Below are 20,636 nucleotides of genomic sequence, written 5' to 3'. Positions count from 1 at the left end.
CATGTGCAGCACAGTACTTTAATATTCTGCTAGTGACTCCATCATAACCATGGGAGTCCTTAGTTCTCAGTGATATAATTATTGACTCAATCTCCCTCTTGTCTATATCACAGAGGAGTATTTCAGACATTAATCTTGGAAAGACTTTTGTCAAGAACGTTGTATGATTTCCTGTAGAAACTAAATTTTTATTTAATTTGCCAGCAATGTTAAGAAAATGATTGTTAAATATTGTACATATATCTGATTTATCAGTAACGGAAATACACTCCTAGAAATTGAAATAAGAACGCTGTAAATTCATTGTCCCAGGAAGGGGAAACTTTATTGACACATTCCTGGGGTCAGATACATCAGATGATCACACTGACAGAACCACAGGCACATAGACACAGGCAACAGAGCATGCACAGTGTCGGCACTAGTACAGTGTATATCCACCTTTCGCAGCAATGCAGGCTGCTATTCTCCCATGGAGACGATCGTAGAGATGCTGGATGTAGTCCTGTGGAACGGCTTGCCATGCCATTTCCACCTGGCGCCTCAGTTGGACCAGCGTTCGTGCTGGACGTGCAGACCGCGTGAGACGACGCTTCATCCAGTCCCAAACATGCTCAATGGGGGACAGATCCGGCGATCTTGCTGGCCAGGGTAGTTGACTTACACCTTCTAGAGCACGTTGGGTGGCACAGGATACATGTGGACGTGCATTGTCCTGTTGGAACAGCAAGTTCCCTTGCCGGTCTAGGAATGGTAGAACGATGGGTTCGATGACGGTTTGGATGTACCGTGCACTATTCAGTGTCCCCTCGACGATCACCAGAGGTGTACGGCCAGTGTAGGAGATCGCACCCCACACCATGATGCCGGGTGTTGGCCCTGTGTGCCTCGGTCGTATGCAGTCCTGATTGTGGCGCTCACCTGCACGGCGCCAAACACGCATACGACCATCATTGGCACCAAGGCAGAAGCGACTCTCATCGCTGAAGACAACACGTCTCCATTCGTCACTCCATTCACGCCTGTCGCGACACCACTGGAGGCGGGCTGCACGATGTTGGGGCGTGAGCGGAAGACGGCGTAACGGTGTGCGGGACCGTAGCCCAGCTTCATGGAGACGGTTGCGAATGGTCCTCGCCTATACCCCAGGAGCAACAGTGTCCCTAATTTGCTGGGAAGTGGCGGAGCGGTCCCCTACGGCACTGCGTAGGATCCTACGGTCTTGGCGTGCATCCGTGTGTCGCTGCGGTCCGGTCCCAGGTCGACGGGCACGTGCACCTTCCGCCGACCACTGGCGACAACATTGATGTACTGTGGAGACCTCTCGCCCCACGTGTTGAGCAATTCGGCGGTACGTCCACCCGGCCTCCCGCATGCCCACTATACGCCCTCCCTCAAAGTCCGTCAACTGCAAATACGGTTCACGTTCACACTGTCGCGGCATGCTACCAGTGTTAAAGACTGCGATGGAGCTCCGTATGCTACGGGAAACTGGCTGACACTGACGGCGGCGGTACACAAATGCTGCGCAGCTAGCGCCATTCGACGGCCAACACCACGGTTCCTATTGTGTTTGCTGTGCCGTGCGTGTGATCATTGCTTGTACAGCCCTCTCGCAGTGTCCGGAGCAAGTATGGTGGGTCTGACACACCGGTGTCAATGTGTTCTTTTTTCCATTTCCAGGAGTGTATTTTTACTGCGAACTGACTTTATATCGTCAACCTTGTGCTGCTGACTAGACACTTGCTTCACAACTAACCATATGGTTTTAATTTTTTCCTGTGAATTAGCTATTCTATTTGCATACCACTTACTCTTTCCCTTCCTATTAACATTTTTAAGCATCTTACAATACTGTTTGTAATGAGCTACTGCAGCTTGATTGTGACTACTTCTAACATTTTGATATAATTCCCACTTTGTTCTACATTATATCCTTATCCCACTAGTCAGACACCCAGGCTGCCCATTACTGCTAGTACCCCGTTTAGAATGTTCTAATGGAAAGCAACTATCAAAGAGCATGAGAAATGTGTTGAGGAAACCATTGTATTTATCATCTATGTTATCAGAACTATAAACATCCTGCCACTCTTGTTCCATGACAAGTTTTAAAAAACTCTCTATTGCTGTTGGATTAACTTTCCTATATAGTCTGTAATTAAATATGACATTGGTTTGAGTACAAAAGCCTTTTAGTGTTAAAATTTGTGCTTCATGGTCTGATAGGCCATTCATTCATTTACTAACAGAATGCCCATCTAGTAATGAAGAATGAATAAAAATATTGTCTATGGCTGTGCTACTGTTCACCTGCACCCTAGTTGTAAAAAACAGTTTTTATCAGATCATATGAATTTAGGAGATCTACCAACATCCGTTTGCTTGCACAATCACATAAGAAATTAATATTGAAGTCACCACATATAACTAATTTCTGGTACTTACTAGAAAGTGAATTAAGAACCCTCTCTAGCTTGAGCATAGATGCTCTGAAGTCAGAGTTAGGGGACCTATAAACAACAACAATTAGAAGTTTAGTTTCACTAAATTCAACTAACGCTGCACAACATTCAAATATCTGTTCAGTGCAGTGTTGTGATATGTCTATGGACTCAAATGGAATACTGTTTTTTATGTACAGAGCCACTCCTCCACCCCACAAGGAACTCCTTGAGAAACAGCCAGCTAATCTGTAGCCTGGTAAAGCTAATCTGTAGCCTGGTAAAGGAAGCCTCTGAACTGTAAAATTATTTAAGTGGTGCTCTGATATACCAATAATTTCAGAGTCGACATCTATAAGCACTTCACTAACTTTATCTCTAATACCTCCTATATTTTGATTAAATATGCTAATTCCTTCTCTACTTGGAAACATTACATTCTCTGAAGGTGAGCCCTTAGTTAGAGGGACTTCCTTTAAGCAGATATACCTATCAGCTGACTTCAATCTAAAAAAAAGGTGCAGCTCTAACACCAACTACTACAGGAATTTTTCCATGAGTGTCACCACCACCACTACCATCACCACCGCCACTACCACCACCCACTACACTGTCACCTACAACCTTAGCCAGCCTCCCCTTCCCATACCTACTGAGGTGCAGGCCATGCCTAGTAAAACCTGATCTACTGATAGACCCAACTGGCACCACTGAGATGTGAACCACGCCCTCTGCCATCAGTGCCCTCCCCAGCCCCACATTAACGCGCCTAACAGCCGCATTAAGGAGAGGCCGATCATGACACTGAAACACTTCCACGAAATGCACATTAGTGCCACCAGTTTGAATTGCTATCGTAACCAAGTCACCACCTACATCATACTCCCTGTCCTTATCGAGACTGTGACCTGCTCCACCCACTGTCACTATCTGATCCTCCTTCGTAAAATTCTTACATAACTCCCCTATGCTTTCAGTCACCTAAGCCAACCGTGCACCAAGCTTCACAATGCGGGTGACCTAGTACTCATTCCCCAACACTTCCTGCACCTGCAGGCCCACACCTCTACCGTGGGAACTACCAAACAGCAGAACCTTCTTTCTGCTAGACTTTGCAACTAACCTAGGCCTCCTAATTGCTGAGGACTGCTGCAAGTTCCTTACATCTACAACTACACGAGGCTCTCTTGACTGAACTCTGACAGTTGGTCATATTTATTGCATGTATGCAAAGTAAAACTGTCTGAATACCTCCTCCTTCCTATCTGCCTTCTTGCCAACTGCCAGTTCCCATTCCCCACCACCCTTCACCCTCCTCAACCTACCTAGTTCCTCCTTTATGCATTGTAACTGCACCTGAAGGGCACAAATCTCATGCTCCTGCTCCTCTATCAACTTATTTCTACTACAGGTTCTGCATTCCCAGGAGAAGACTCACTAAAATGACCACTGCATTCCCCCCCCCCCCAATGAAAATACTTTGAACAAATCCAACACTGTAACCCACTACTCACAAACCTACGACAGAGCCCAGACTTCTCATTCATGTTAAAATTTTACAGTTACTGAAAAAAAAAAAAAAAGAAACTGTACGTCTATCTTACCAAAGATCAGTTCCACCAGAAGAAATATTTAAGAACTAACAATAATGGTCTCGATATTATCTGCCTACTAAGAAAGCAACTACTTGTATTAATACCACTACACTGCAGGTAATACCAATACCAACAAAACTTCACAAAATTATTAGCCAAAACCAAAAAATTCAAATGGCCACTGTAACACTAAGTGAAGTTAAAAACTGAATGAAAATTTTACTGAAATATTTCACTAGAAACAGTAATAAACGCCAGTTGAAAACTATAGCATAAAATTTACTAAATGACTTCAATGCACAGAAAACTCTAAAAAACACAGTGAGCGAATGATTACAAAAGTTTATTAAGTCATTATTTCACCACAAACGGCATGCAACACCACTGAAATCAATTAAATTTAATAATTGTATTGCAGAGCACAAATAAGTTTGTCAGTACTTAGCTTTATAACTGCTACAGCTGCAGTGCAAGCCGCAAAATGTCTGAGTCTGATGCATGATGCTTGCTTTCCGCAAAGCCTTGGCAGGCATCCTTAACTTAAAAATGGCACCTATATCTCTTATGAAGGACACCTACGACCATTTGCATGAGCAAATATCACTACAAAATTTCTGTTTACTGGGTAACTTTAAGTTGAAAGTTTGAATAACCTAACTGGAATGGTAATGGAAAGAAGACGTTGCTGTGAGACAAAGAATTATATATAACAAGAACATGTTATAATATAATATAATGAAAACAACTCCTTGATCATTCACTTTACTTAATGGTATGGTTATATGAAATGCTGGCCCGTCATCAGTGATACCAGAAAAAATAGCAATTTTATGCAACCTGACTATATGTCCTAACTTAGATGACTATAGGAGCCATCACGCAGAGCGTCTATGCTAACCAGAGTCTCGGCAGGGAATGCCTAACCGTCTCCCCTAGTCCGGGGTCCACACATGGTGGCTGGAAGGGCTCAGAGAGTCTGCACAGCAGCTATTTGCCAACCTGATGGGGCGTGCTAAAGCACGGGGAACCTATGTCTCTCTGGTCAAGTGCAGTCGTACTCTACTTGATACAATGGTTGGCTAAACTGCATCTCCAAATTCAGAGAACCCACAGCAGACAGCCCATGCATACGTCAGCAGAGGATCCGCATTCACATTTGCACACTATACTAAGAGTGATAATATAACATAATTCTGGATTAAAATTCCCTGAATGTCTGAAGGGCACCCCGGTGTGTTTCGAGCATGTGACTCTTGCAACAAGCCATGTAGCGGCTCACATGGAGCCGTTACATAACCTTCCCCTTCTGAGAAAAAAATGAGCAGTAAATGTCCTTGCTTTGGAAGGGTTTTTTTTTAATCACAGTGGCAAGAGCTGCATCATGTAAATATGTGGTTGACCACTAATTTTAAGTACACATAGTTCTAATCATCTAATATATACAACATAATTTATGGAAATTATTAACTATTAACAAATTATTCTCCTTCAGTGAATATCGACACAACCCTGACGCATTAACATATAGGCCCATGCCCTTCTGAAACATCATTGTGCAAAACATACGTGATTTGACTTAGCATTTAAGCTGAATGCACGTCATGTCATCTATTCCCTAGGGCAAGCATTCCACTTTAACGGTTATGTAAGTGAGCGCAATTTTGAAATTGTTAACAAAGACATGATCATTTTCTACATTTAAACATTCAAAATCTCAAGAATCTTTCACATGTTCATGTACAAATACATACTTCTAATAACATATGTAATAGAAATCGATAATCAACTTTTGGGCACTAAAATTATTAGCATCTTTTTATAAGTGTGTCCTCCTTTGAAATAATCTACAAAACAGAGGAAAACACAAAATCTTTAAACTTGAAAAATTTAAGCAAATTACTTGAGAAACTTAAGCAAGTTCAGTTAATACAACGTTCCCCCACTTATTTTGGCACTTCATAAATATTTTCCCTTTTTTTCAGATTGTCAAACAAATATGATTGAAATTTCTGATATTATCATATAAAGTCATTAAAATACTTTTAAGGTTCATTACTGAACTTCGTATTAATGTGGTGAAGTCTTTTCTTTAACAAAGGTCCATATTTTCTTTAGTTAGAAAATGAAAGATCAGTTTGAAAGTAGAATTTCCTTCTCGCTACAACAATCACGCATTTTAATAAATCAGTCTCTATCATTAACATATGAACATTTTTGAAAAATTGCATAAGGATAATATGAGTATAAAATCAGGTCCGCTTTAAAAAACACACGCTCTACCTTTGTTAAATATGTGGCACTTTTGAGCACTTGTATACACTTCACTATTGGGCATGGGGCATTTGGAGGACATCCGTGTTGGGCTACTTTGGAGGGAGGAAACTTGTTTTGCAGGTAAGGACTGTAGACTGTCTCTCTGTCATGCAGATCTACTCCTTCCTCTGGCCACTTCCTCACAACTTAGCAGCAGCTCAACAGGACCTGGGGTGCCCCATGTTTAAGGTGCAACAGGACACAGCTGCATGTGTTTCCACGTCAGGTGAGTGTCGACCTCCAGGGCAGGATGAACTCTCACCAGCTGTCATCGCCACTTGCCGTGTCGCGAGTGCCTGGACCCGCCTAGCTGACATCTTATAGTAATGTGGCCTTATCAGCAAGTGGTGTGCTGACAGCAACAACTCATGACATCACCCCTCAGTAGCGTCATTCCCCTTTCTTCCTTCTGCAGTCCTGCCATGCCCGACTCTGGTGGTGAGTCTGGCATGTCTCTTAATTCGGTACTGCAGACACAGTAGGTGTGGTGGTGTTGCTAACCCGCCACCACTGTTGCCACGCCCCTTGCCTGCACCCGTCCCTCTTCTCTCATCCATCGTGCCGCATCGCAACACCCGACCTAGAGTAGCCAAGCTTGCCTCTTGCGGTTGCTGCAGTCTTCAATTTTGCATTTGGCAATAAACACTCCTGGAAATTGAAATAAGAACACCGTGAATTCATTGTCCCAGGAAGGGGAAACTTTATTGACACATTCCTGGGGTCAGATACATCAGATGATCACACTGACAGAACCACAGGCACATAGACACAGGCAACAGAGTATGCACAATGTCGGCACTAGTACAGTGTATATCCACCTTTCGCAGCAATACAGGCTGCTATTCTCCCATGGAGACGATCGTAGAGATGCTGGATGTAGTCCTGTGGAACGGCTTGCCATGCCATTTCCACCTGGCGCCTCAGTTGGACCAGCGTTCGTGCTGGACGTGCAGACCACGTGAGACGACGCTTCATCCAGTCCCAAACATGCTCAAAGGGGGACAGATCCGGAGATCTTGCTGGCCAGGGTAGTTGACTTACACCTTCTAGAGCACGTTGGGTGGCACGGGATATATGCGGACGTGCATTGTCCTGTTGGAACAGCAAGTTCCCTTGCCGGTCTAGGAATGGTAGTACGATGGGTTCGATGACGGTTTGGATGTACCGTGCACTATTCAGTGTCCCCTCGACGATCACCAGAGGTGTACGGCCAGTGTAGGAGATAGCTCCCCACACCATGATGCCGGGTGTTGGCCCTGTGTGCCTCGGTCGTATGCAGTCCTGATTGTGGCGCTCACCTGCATGGCGCCAAACACGCATATGACCATCATTGGCACCAAGGCAGAAGTGACTCTCATCGCTGAAGACGACACGTCTCCATTCGTCCCTCCATTCACGCCTGTCGCGACACCACTGGAGGCGGGCTGCACGATGTTGGGGTGTGAGCGGAAGACGGCGTAATGGTGTGTGGTACCGTAGCCCAGCTTCATGGAGACGGTTGCGAATGGTCCTCGCCTATACCCCAGGAGCAACAGTGTCCCTGATTTGCTGGGAAGTGGCGGTGCGGTCCCCTACGGCACTGCGTAGGATCCTACGGTCTTGGCGTGCATCTGTGCGTCGCTGCAGTCCAGTCCCAGGTCGACGGGCACGTGCACCTTCCGCCGACCACTGGCGACAACATCGATGTACTGTGGAGACCTCACGCCCCACGTGTTGAGCAATTCGGCGGTACGTTCATCCGGCCTCCCGCATGCCCACTATACGCCCTCCCTCAAAGTCCGTCAACTGCACATACGGTTCACGTCCACACTGTCGCGGCATGCTACCAGTGTTAAAGACTGCGATGGAGCTCCGTATGCCACGGCAAACTGGCTGACACTGACGGCGGCGGTGCACAAATGCTGCGCAGCTAGCGCCATTCTACTGCCAACCCTGCGGTTCCTGGTGTGTCTACTGTGCCGTGCGTGTGATCATTGCTTGTACAGCCCTCTCGCAGTGTTCGGAGCAAGTATGGTGGGTCTGACACACCGGTGTCAATGTGTTCTTTTTTCCATTTCCAGGAGTGTATATAAATGACCTAGTAGATAGTGTCTTAAGTTACATGCGGCTTTTCGCGGATGATGCTGTAGTATACAGAGAAGTCGCAGCATTAGAAAATTGTAGCGAAATGCAGGAAGATCTGCAGTGGATAGGCACTTGGTGCAGGGAGTGGCAACTGACCCTTAACATAGACAAATGTAATGTATTGCGAATACATAGAAAGAAGGATCCTTTATTGTATGATTATATGATATCGGAACAAATACTGGTAGCAGTTACTTCTGTAAAATATCTGGGAGTATCCGTGCGGAACGATTTGAAGTGGAATGATCATATAAAATTAATTGCTGATCAGGCGGGTACCAGGTTGAGATTCATTGGGATAGTTCTTAAAAAATGTAGTCCATCAACAAAGGAGGTAGCTTACAAAACACTCGTTCGACCTATACTTGAGTATTGCTCATCAGTGTTGGATCCGTTCGAGATCGGGTTGACGGAGGAGATAGAGAAGATCCAAAGAAGAGCGGTGCGTTTCGTCACAGGGTTATTTGGAAACTGTGATAGTGTTACGGAGATGTTTAACAAACTCTTCGCGCTGTTGAAGACTTATTTGCTGCAACATTCTCCCCACAAAATGTATTATCTTTTCCTTCTACAATTAAGTCTTCCTGGTAAATTTTGTTACTGCTATTTTGACTCTAGCGTAGACGACTTACATTGCCTTGTTGACATTATAAAATATAATACTAGGTGCACAACATCTATGAGTGATATTTAATATACAAAATAACACTATTGACCTGTATTACATAAATTGTATATTGATACCCTTTTTGCTATTCTATGAGGGGCTTCATGTTGGATACCTGATGCAGCCCTCTCGATTTCTTTGTCTGTAGGGTCGGATGAATTCTGGCTACGCGTATGTTCTCGTAGCTGTGGAACTAACATCAAAATTTGTCTGCTTTATTCCACTGAGGATCCACCGCAGCAACTTCTCGTAACCTGTTTAGAATTATCGGGTACATCGGAGCAGCGAAAGATGTGTGGGTGGCTTGGTCCTTTGTCACAGTTTACACACTCTGATCACCCGCTGTATTCTTTTTAGCTTATTATTAAAATATCACACCTCGTTTAGCTTCTGAAAGCTCTTCCATGCTCCGAAGTGTCCATAGCTTAGGTAGGTGTACCACACTAGTTTATTGATCATTTCCTCAGGTATCACCTCTAGCCATCGCGGGCCTTCTATGTTCCATTTCCGAAAAAGAATCCCGTTTTCTACCCTATAATGCCGCTGAATTGCAGCTTGATTTCTGTCCCTCCACTTTTCCTTCACTTCTTTGAGTATGGGATCCTTGTCTTGTTAGCGGCCGACATTCTTTAGTGACATTGTCACAAAGTTTTTGAAGGTGACTTTTTTTCAGGTACAAAATGCTGAAATTGTTTTCGCCTGGTTCACCGTCTACTCCGTTTCTTAGGCCTACCGGAGCCCGAGAGAGAGCGTCTGCAATCAGGTTCTTTTCCCCTGGTATATACTCGATTGTAAAGTTGTATTCTTGTAGGGAAAGCGCTCAGTGGAATATCCTGCGGTAAGGCAACTTTGCCGACATTAGGAATTGTAGTGTCCGACGGTCAGTAAATACCTTCGTGTTCCTTCCGTATAAGAAGTATCTAAATTTTCTGAACGCCCAGACAACTGCCAGCCCCTCGAGTTATGTGACTGAGTAGTTTCTTTCTGCTTGCGAAAGAAACGGTCTTTCAGGTCGAGAATGATCAGCGTCTTCTCCTTGAAACAGAACCGCACCAATGCCGTTCGCCGAACTGTCCATCATGAGGTAGAAATCGCGACTCAAGTCTGGGTGTGCTAGAATAGGTGCATTTACTAATGCCTCCTTCAATCTTTCGAATTTGTCCTGTGCTTGGGCGTCCCAATACCAAATCGTATGCTTTCCTGTTAGCGCGAGGAGGTGTGGCATGGCCAGCATGCTTAAGTTCACAAATTTCTAGAAAAAATTGTGACTCCTAAGTATCTTCTAAGTTGCCTCTTCATTGTTGGTCTTGGAAATTCAGCAGTTGCTTTAAATCTCTCAGGATCAGGTTGTATCCTGTCCACCGAAACTATGTGACCTAGAAACTTTATTCTCTCACGCCCAAACTGAGATTTATCTAGGTTCACTGTTATACCAGCTCGTTCAAAAGTGTCTAATAAACGGTTCAACACGTCATTGTGTTCTTCCCAGGATTTTTCTGCTATCAGAACATCATCAGTGTGTAATGTAATTCTCTCACTTAGGACCTCAGGAAGGATGCTGTTCAGGCCTCATATAAACGCTGCTGCAGAAACATTTGGTCTAAATGGAAGCCGTTTAAATTGGTAACATTTCCCATAACACAAAAATGCAGCCTATACTCTGGATGCAACACGATTTGCCAGTAACTGGCTCTCTTATCAATGGAGGTTAATACCTTCGCTCCATGGAAATGTTGCAATAATTCTTCTATGTCCACTGGTCTGTCTGTTTCTGCTTTAGTAACAATGTTGATTTGCTGAGAATCCAGCACCAATCTCACCTATTCGTCCTTTTTCAGTACCACTGAAAGCGGTGAGTTGTACGAACTCATGGCGCGTTCAGTTACATCCTGATTGAGTATCTTCACGACCTCTGCCTTCACTTTTTCTTTATGTGCTAATGGAATGGGGTATGGCCTCATGAAAACCTTTTTGTGTTCCCATACTTGGAACTTGTATTCAAAGCATTTTATCGCACCTGGTGCATCCGAAAATATTCTCTCATGATTCCTTAAACACTCTAGCAATCTTAAATGGGCGTCCTCTGGCATGTCTCCTACACTGTGCATGCTTTCTTCGATTATTTTTCTGAAAACCCCATCCCATCGGTGTGCGGATAGTGGTAGGCTTACAGTTTACAAGAATCTTGGGTTCCTGGTAGACTCCCAGATAAGTGAGAATTTGTAGGCAGCTGGCTTCCGACTCATCCCTTATGACCCAATTATTGAAATCCAATTCAACGGGGTTACCCTCTCTGTTTAGATACACGAAACCTCCACCCAAGTCTACAATAGCCTGGTGAGCGTTCATGAAGTCCACCCCTAAAATTACTTCAGTGTTCATTAAGGGCACAATGAAGAAGTTTTCCTTGAACTCCTTGCCCTGGCATTTGAACATGATCCTAGTCTGCCACTTGACTTCTACACTTTTACGGTATATTGCCCCTTTCACCTTCGTCCTTCGCAACAGCAATGTCGGCCGAGCTTCCACCTCCCTGCATTTTTGGAATGCAGCCTCACTGACAATCGAGATCAGACTTCCCATGTTGATTACGCAGTTCAATGATACCACTTTCGCTGAGATGGCAATCACCGGACTAACAGCTGAAATCCTGTTATCAATGTTTTCCTGAAGTACCTGAAGTAATGTTTCCCTAATATCTTCATGACCTATGCAACGTACTTTGCAACTTTCCATCATCGGGTGTGGGCTAATCCCATCTCCCTCGACCTGAATTGGTCATAACTGTTGTTTTCCCTCCATTTTTGTTCCCCCCCCCCCCCCCCCCCCCCCCCCCCCCCCCAGATCTGCTGGTCTGATTTCCACATCAATGGGAATAGTGTCCCTTTTCTTATCCGCCGGGGCCTGCCCGTATTTTTCACTGCTATTTCATGATGATCTCGGTCAGTTACTGTTTGCATATTTTCCTCTGTTGCGGCAATTGCGCGCGTCGTGATTGCCATTATGCCATTCGTTAGTATATTTACATACTTGTTTTTGTTCATTTATCATACTTGTTTTTGTTCACCCAGTTACCTTTGTACCCAGTCTTGTGCTGCCTCGAGCCAATAGGTTGGGAGAAACTCACACTGCAACTCGCTACCGTCGTGCACGTGTGTGCTACAGCTCTCATTCGCACAGAGGGTTCGGCTTTGAGATTCCCACACATAAATTCTATTTTATATTCATCCAGCCAGTTGGGTGGTAGACAAACTGGTATTGTTCAAGCCAAGCACGTGGGTGTATCCCTTCGCCGAGTTGTGGAACACTTCGAATTTTCGCACAGAGAGAAAGTGTTTGTAGTCAAACCCTTTTGCTTTCCTCCTGTACGAACCTGTGCATGGATTTTTGTGTCCTTCCCGACATTTCCCTATATCCCTACACACTCTAGTTTCTTCATAGTCCTCCTAATGTCTGCAATCACGTCCCTCGCTACTGTCTTGTGCGTCTTTGAGCAACTGGTTTCCCTTTTCTGTTCCGCATGCGAGAAGGTTCTCCATGTAAGCCACGCGTTCGCATACCTCGTTTGTAGCATCGTATTGTTGGCTGTTGACCTCGCATTGACCTTCCTGAAACCTCCTCAATAATAATATGATTTCTTCATTATCTATTGCATTCAGCAATGAAGCATTCTCACTACTTTCTGATACTTTAATATCAGCAATCTTTTCCGTGAGTTTTCTAACTCTTCTTTCACCTTCTTTATTTCCTCCCTTTTTTGCACTTTTACAACTTCTACTTTTCCCACAAGTTCCATGATTGCCCTAGTGTTTGTATCTAGCTTTTCTTGAGTTGCTTCGGTTGCTTTTATCCATTTTATCACCTTTTTCCTGTCGCTATTACACCTTTCTGTTAATCTTTGGAGTCCCTTTTCTAATTTTTTCCCCCCATTCTCTCATTTCGACCTGAACTTTCTTCTGTTCTGTTTTGACAGCACTTAATCTATTACCTTCTACTTCAAATTTTTCATTGACATTGTTTACAACGTCCTTTCGAACCTCTTGAAGTAGCGCCTTATTCTCTTCAAATTTCTCATTTACTCCTGTCATGATGCCCTCAAGTTTTGAGTTTAATTCCGTATCTACTTCATGCATAAAGCCCTCTATTTTTGAGTTTAATTTCGTATTATTTTCTTCCTGTTTCGCCATTCTTCCTTTCATCATCCTATCCAACTCTACCTCCCACATGTTATTCAGGTTTGTGTTAGCTGACGTACTTTGTCTCCTCTCTATTGTCTCGGTTTCATCTGCGCTCGCACTTGGATCCGAAGTCACACTACCAGTTGGGCAGATAACCTGCACATTTTCTAAGTTCAGCATTGCCGCAGTGCAATTGAAATCGAGGATAATCCCGTTGCTTGTCTCACCCGTGCCTGTCTCCTCTCTCTCCGCGGCTACCTGATTAGTGACAACTTCCTCTGCGCCTGACCTATTTATCCTCGCACTGCTCCTTGATTGACCCTGTGTTTCCATTTTGGATACTGGGATCATACTTTTGCCCAAAGTACATAGTTAATAGAGCTTCGCTCATGGAAAACAAATTCCCTATCTTGACAATGCGAATCACGATGAATTATTTTTCGTAGCCAAGCGCAAGTTATAATTATATGCAACCTAGCACAGTCATCACAAGCAGCTTAACACTTTTATTGTCACACACAATGTAATTTAAAATTCCCCAAAATATATGAATATAACACACAAAGAAAATTGTCCCCAAAATCACACAAATAAAATCACAAAGCAACGCGGTATATGTAACGCAGTATTTGCAACACTGATTATTCAAAAATTGGAATTGTGACACCTGTGAAAATTTAATAATTTATTAGTACATTCCAGCAATCTCACAGCATCACAAGAGAGTTCGTAATTTGAACGAGATCCTAGGCTACAGGGTCGCCATTATGAATGATAACTTGCTTTCCGCAAAGCCTTGACAGGCATGCTCAACTTAAAAATGCCACCTGTATCTTTTATGAAAGATGCCTATGACCATTTGCATGCGCAAATATCACTACAAAATTTTTGATTATTGGTTAACTTTAAGTTGAAAATTTGAATAACTTAACTGGAATGGTAATGGAAATAAGATGTTGCTGTGAGACAAAGAATTTTATATAACAACATTTTATTTAATAAAGTCATGAAAATAACTCCATGTTCACTTATTGGTACGGTTTCATAAAATGCTTGCCCATCGTCAGTGATTTTTAAAAAAAGAAAAAAGGGGGGGGGGGGGCGGTTAATGTTATGCAACCTGACTATATGTCCTAACTAAGATGACTATAGGAACCATCACACAGAGCGTCTGTACTCACCAGTCTCAGCAGGAAATGCCTAACCATCTCCCCTAGTAGGGGGTCCACACACGGTGGCTGGAAGGGCTCAGAGTGTCTGCACAGTGGCTATTTGCCAACCTGACAGGGTCTGCTAACGCGCGGGGGGAACCTATGTCTCTCTGGTCCAGTGCAGTCGCACTCTACTTAATATAATGGTTGGCTAAACTGCACCTCCACATTTAGAGAACCCACAGCAGACAGCCCATGCATATGTCAGCAGAGGACCCGCATCCACATTTGCACACTATACTAAGAGTGATAATATAACATAATTCTGGATTAAAATTCCTTGAGTGTCGGAACGGCACCCAGGTGTGTTTTGAGCATGTGACTCTTGAAACAAGCCATGTAGCAGCTCACATGGAGCCGTTACACTGACAGAATGTATTTTACCAAAGGGATGAAAAAGTGGATGATTGCTAGACCAATTTTATATTCCTCAAAGGAGACTATGTCAAGAAATAAGGTGAGTCGTTCACAAAACCAACATTTTTTCTTGCTTTTTATGAGACTTACCACACCACCCTCATACATACGTTCTACACACATACATACCGCAAACAACATGTTTCTTGGATAGCCTTTTCTTTGATAGCTTTTTCCTCTTGTTTCTGATGTACTGAATACACAAAACAAATAAATATAGAATCCCCACACAAGTTAAAGTACAGGACTGCACCATCTGTCAAATTGTAAACCTGGTAACAACAGCTAGTGGCATCTCTCTCTCTCTATCTCTCTCTCTCTCTCTCTCTCTTTTCTCTCTCTCTCTCTCTCTCTCTCTCTCTCTCTCTCTCTCTCTCTCTCTCTCTCTCTCTCTCTCTGCCTCTGCATTTAATATGTCACAGGACAACTGCCTTTCCCCCAGGTTCTCTGTCTACCCAACATCCAACACCTCTAGCACGCACACACCCCTACAAAAATGGCAACACACTGAGTATGTGAAGTCCAAGAAAGCACTGTGACTTCCACTATGCATATATCACTGAAATGTCAATCATAAAGATATTTTATTCACAATGTAAGAAGCTGCAGTTTTAAGTTCTCATTTTAGAACACAGTTTGTAGTTCATTGATCATGCTCTTCACATTTTTAATCTACTTGAATTCCAAATGAGTGACACCATTGTGAATTTTAAAAATGTGTTGACCTCAAGTTATATCATAGAGTAACATTGTTGACTCCATCCGTAGAATATGAAAGCAATAAGCAATCTGTGTGTTCCTTATTTTATCAGTGCTCACTTTACTGTTCAGCAAGTCCCCATACTTTAAAATCGTAGTTGCTGTTAACCGTGAAACACTCAGCCTGGTGACAGCTGGCTTTAAGATAAACTTTATATCTAGCCTATGTTCATAGGATTGGGATCCTACTACTTGTCATCAGACAGCTTTTTATCATATGCTGAGAGTACAAATTTAATGCCATGCTTTTGGGTAATCAGTCAAAGAAAATGGAATAAACACCTTGGCTGAACACCTGAAAGCACACCATTTATCAGATAGGCTGAGAAAACCTGGAAAATCACAAATATATAATCTATTGGCTATCCGACAGTCACTGGTATATCATAGTAGCACTACTATTTACTCTGTCTTGCTATAGAATTTGAAATCATTTGCCTGTGTGTCAGTTTGCAGCCGAAACAGCTTTTCTTATAATTTACGCAGAATATATTTTCTATCTCATACTCTATCTGATACTACAGTATTTAATTAATTATTTTACAGCTCAAAAGAATTGGATGGGGAATCATCTTTTGAGACCGCTAAAAGAAATGAAATGAAAAGTGTGTGGATAACTGGTAGACGTGGTCTGACAGAGAGAGAAGCTGCAACATTGCTCATTAAAGAAGCAAGGTTTATGCTCCAGGTAACACAAATAGATAATGGTTAAAAATTAAATATGTGCTGTATTTAATGTACTGATGTGTGTCTTTCCTTTTTGCAGAAAGAACTTGGACTGGCTGATGCAAAATGGGAGATGGTCGGAGAAGCCTCGGATTCTTCAGGTTACACTAGCTCTTCTAGTACAAGTTCACATGAATCCTCTGCTGAACATAGCCATATTTTGGATGAAATTGTGGAATGCCATGCAACGACGCAAATTACATCTGATGAGAGTGTAAAGATACGTACAAATGAAAAAAACAAAAACTCTAGTCATTTTTGTGAACCTGTCTCTTTGAGCTCATATGAAACCAAAAAACAAATTATAAACATAGCAGGGAACTCGTTACTAACAGAGAGAAAAGAAATTAGTGATTTGCCTTGTGTTTCCAAATGTGATACTTCAGCTCCTGGACCATTTGAAAAACATTATAAAACACATCAAGACGATCTGAGTGACAGCTTACATCAGGGTACTCCAGATAAATGCGTTATAAAAGAGACAGAAAATGCTACAGGACTTTCTGACATAGCTCAGCCCATACCTAAAATGGATCATGGTTTAGATCTTTCTACGTCTGAAAGGTCCGCATTCGAACAAGTTGATGATGCCATTGTTAAAGACCACTCAAAAACTGTAATAGATTCTTCAATTGCAGATCTGTCACACGAGAGACCAACTTCAAGTAGAAACAGCTCTGATTTCTTTGCATCACCTTCTTCTGAAAATAATTACAGGAGTCCCAGCCTGTTTGGGGACAGCTTTTCCATAAATACACAGCTTGAAGATGTTCTAGATTGTAACATCTCACCTGTGAATACCACAAAGGTAGCTGCACATGTCTATAACCTACGGAAAAGAGAATCTGAGAAAACAAATATACCTTTCTCACCTAAACAAGATTCTGCTGACAACTTTTCAATAAATACACAACTTGCAGATGTCCTAGATTGCAAGCTGTCACCCTTGAATGCTGCAAAGACATCACAACCCCTCTTTAACTTGAAAGAAAGAGGAGACTGCATGAAGACAAATATGCATTCGTCTCCTAAACAAGATTATACAAGCAGCCTTATAGTAAACACGCCTCTCGGAGATGTCCTGGATTGTAATATTTCATCTGCTACAGAGACACCTCGGCAAGTATGTAACAGTCAGAGAAGTGGAGAATGTGGGAAAACAACTTTACTTTTGTCTCCGAAACAAAATTTTCCATTGCCAGTGGAACAACATGATGATAAACAAGCTGCTCTGTTAACAGAACACACAAACACAAAATCAGAAACCATAGGATTTGCTGATGATTCAGTTATAACAGATTCTTTTCTTGAAAATGCTTTCAGGACATATCTCCCATTGAATTCAGAAATAGTGTCACCATCAGATTCTGAAAAAAGTGAAAGCGCCTCTAGAAAGAAATCAAAGTTCTCTACAGTGGGATTGAAGACACCAAATGCAAAACCAACCAAAGATGGAAAGTTAACACTCTCTAAGAATAAGCGAAAGAATCATGAGAATGCAACCGATGTAGAGTTGATGAAAAGCTTGGTGAGCCCATCAAAAAAAATAAGACTTTGCACAGGTATAAACAGTGAAAAATCACCTCAGATATTGCTCGCAACTCACAATAAGACTCCAGCAAGATTGAGTAATGTATCTTTTGACACTCCAGCTGACCATGTCTCTAAAAACCTCAAGGCGAGAAAACTAAGGTTTAGCAAAGTTACAGTGTTTCACAGCAGCTCAGAAGAGGAAGGAGAAGAAGACGAAGAAAATAATGAGACTAACGTCCTTGCAAGATCATCACAAAAGAGCACAGTACAGTCCTTCTCTTTGCGTAGCAAAATGGCACCAGTTAGTATGAAATTTAATACACCACGCAAAAGCAGTGCCCAGAATGCTGGTGAGATCAGTGAACCGGGAAGGAAACTAGATGCTGAAAGTGGGACCGAGAAGCAACTCACCTCTGCTATCAGTGAGGAGAAAGATGGAAAGCAACGGGTGGTACAACTTACTCCACCTGTGAACAGTAATTTATCAGGGTGAGGAAGCTTGCTTGTTAGTTTGTATGTATGCCATATGATCAGTAAGTTTCTTTATACTTTGTATAATTTTCTTTTTAATAGATAAAAATGTACCAAGTACAGATCACATTACAGTTGAGACCTTTATGATCGAAATAAATGGCTAAATGTTGAAATTGTATGTGTATGCAGACTTAAGTGAAAATAATGTGAATCAGTTAATTCTGTGAGATCTGCTACTGCAGAATGCAAAAACCTGTTGACATTGTATGTATGGATCAAGTTAATTGGTGTACTTTGGAATCCTCACAAATAAACTACTTAATGACATCAACTGCAGCCACACCAGGACTGCTTTGGTTACACTATGTTAAAGTCAACAAAGTTTTTGGCATGACTCTGTTATAGACAACTGTTGTCCTAGAATTCATAAAAATGCAGGTTGCTCTAGTGTTACATAAGGATCTTGGTGGATGGGGCCTCCTCTCTATCTTATATACATATAGTCTTAAAGAGTCAAAAGACCATTTACATCATACCATTTTCAGTGCTCACGACCTTTTAAGAAGAATATTGCTTGCTCAGCTGCACATTTAGCTCTATTTGGTGCCATAGCCAATCAGTGATTAAGTAGTGCTGGCACATAACCAATGGATTTGTATTATCAGTCCATTTTGTGAACACTCACAGCTTGTTAGCCTTAGTGTATTCAGCTTCATGGCATGCTTCTCCACAGAGGAGGAAGGAGGGGAGAGGAGGATTCTCCAAAGATGTTCGAATATACACTGAAGCTGCAAAGAAACTGCTATAGGCATGTGTTTTCAAATAAAGACACATGTAAACAGGCGGAATATGTCGCTGTGGTCGGCAATGCCTATATAAGACAACAAGTGTCTGGTGCAGTTGGTAGATTGGCTACTGTTGCTACAATGGCAGGCTATCAAGATTTAAGTGAGTTTGGACATGATGTTATATTCGGTACATGAGAGCAATGGGACACAGCATCTCCGAGGTAGCAATGAAATGGGGATTTTCACTTACGATAATTTCACAAGTATACCGTGAATATCAGGAATCCAGTGAAACATTGAATCTCCAAAATTACTGTGGTCAGAAAAAGATCATGCAAGAACGGGACCAGCAATGACTGAAGAGAATCGTTCAATGTGACAGAAGTGCAACCTTTCCACTAATTGCTGCAGATTTCAATGCTGGGCTATTGACAAGTGTCAGCATGCAAACATTCAATGTAACATCATCAGTATGGGTTTTCAGAGCCGAAGGCCCACTCATGTACCCTTGACGACTGCTTGACTCAAAGCTTTACACCTCACCTGTGCCCATCAACACCGACATTGGATAGAGAAAACCTCATGAATCCATGGATGCTGCATGTTAGCAGGGGACTGTTCAAGCTGGTGGAGGCCCTGTAAGGGTGTGGGACATGTGCAATTGGAGTGATATTGGACCCCTGATAATCTAGATATGACTCTGACAAGTGACACGTACATAAGCAATCATCCTGTCTGATCACATGTGTCTATTCATGTCCATTGTTCATGCTACACCCCACACATTCAGAATTGCTAAGGAGTGGCTCCAGGAACACTTTTCTGAATTTAAACACTTTCACTGGCCACCAAACTCCCCAGACTTGAACATTAATGAGCATATGTGGGATGCCTTGCAACCTGCTGTTCAGAAAGATCTCCACCCCTCATACTTTTATGGATTTAAGGACAACCCTGCAGGATTCATGCTGACAGTTCCCTCCAGCACTACTTCAGACACTAGTTGAGTCTATGCCATGTCACGTTGCAGCACTTCTGTGCTTGCGGAGGGCCCTACACAAAATTAGGCAGATGTTCCAGTTTTTTTGGCTCCTCAGTACACTGACTGTAATTAACTTTGGCAGATCAATGATCAGTAAATATACACCAGGTTTCAGTAGAGCCAAGTTTTGTTTTATGCTCACATACATAGTGTGCATAAGACCCAAGTCGTGTGGGTATCTCAGTTAGTAGAGCACTTACCTATGAAATGCAAAGGACCTGGGTTCAAGTCCAAGTCCAGCAAACAATTTTAATCTGCGTGGAAGCTTCATATCAGTACACCTTCCCCTGCAGAGTGAAACATTCATTCTGGATAATGTGTATCATTTCTTGTTGTTATCTATTGGACGTGTGAGGTAAAGTCCC

General features: G+C 42.7%; 1 protein-coding gene across 3 annotated transcripts in view; it reads left to right on the top strand.

Annotated features, from left to right (window-relative positions):
• LOC126336904 (DNA polymerase theta-like) overlaps positions 1 to 20,636 on the top strand; it is a 303,016-nt gene that overhangs the window by 194,993 nt on the left and 87,387 nt on the right. For all 3 annotated transcript variants that reach the window (XM_050001035.1, XM_050001043.1, XM_050001052.1), the window contains exons 16-17: positions 16,255 to 16,396; positions 16,475 to 18,456. In XM_050001035.1, coding sequence (XP_049856992.1) covers positions 16,255 to 16,396; positions 16,475 to 18,456 — 2,124 coding nt within the window. The remainder of the gene's footprint in view (positions 1 to 16,254; positions 16,397 to 16,474; positions 18,457 to 20,636) is intronic.

Source organism: Schistocerca gregaria, chromosome 1, assembly GCF_023897955.1.
Source record: "Schistocerca gregaria isolate iqSchGreg1 chromosome 1, iqSchGreg1.2, whole genome shotgun sequence".
In the NCBI taxonomy this organism is placed as follows: Eukaryota; Metazoa; Arthropoda; class Insecta; order Orthoptera; family Acrididae; genus Schistocerca; species Schistocerca gregaria.
This window is presented reverse-complemented; position numbering and strand designations above follow the sequence as displayed.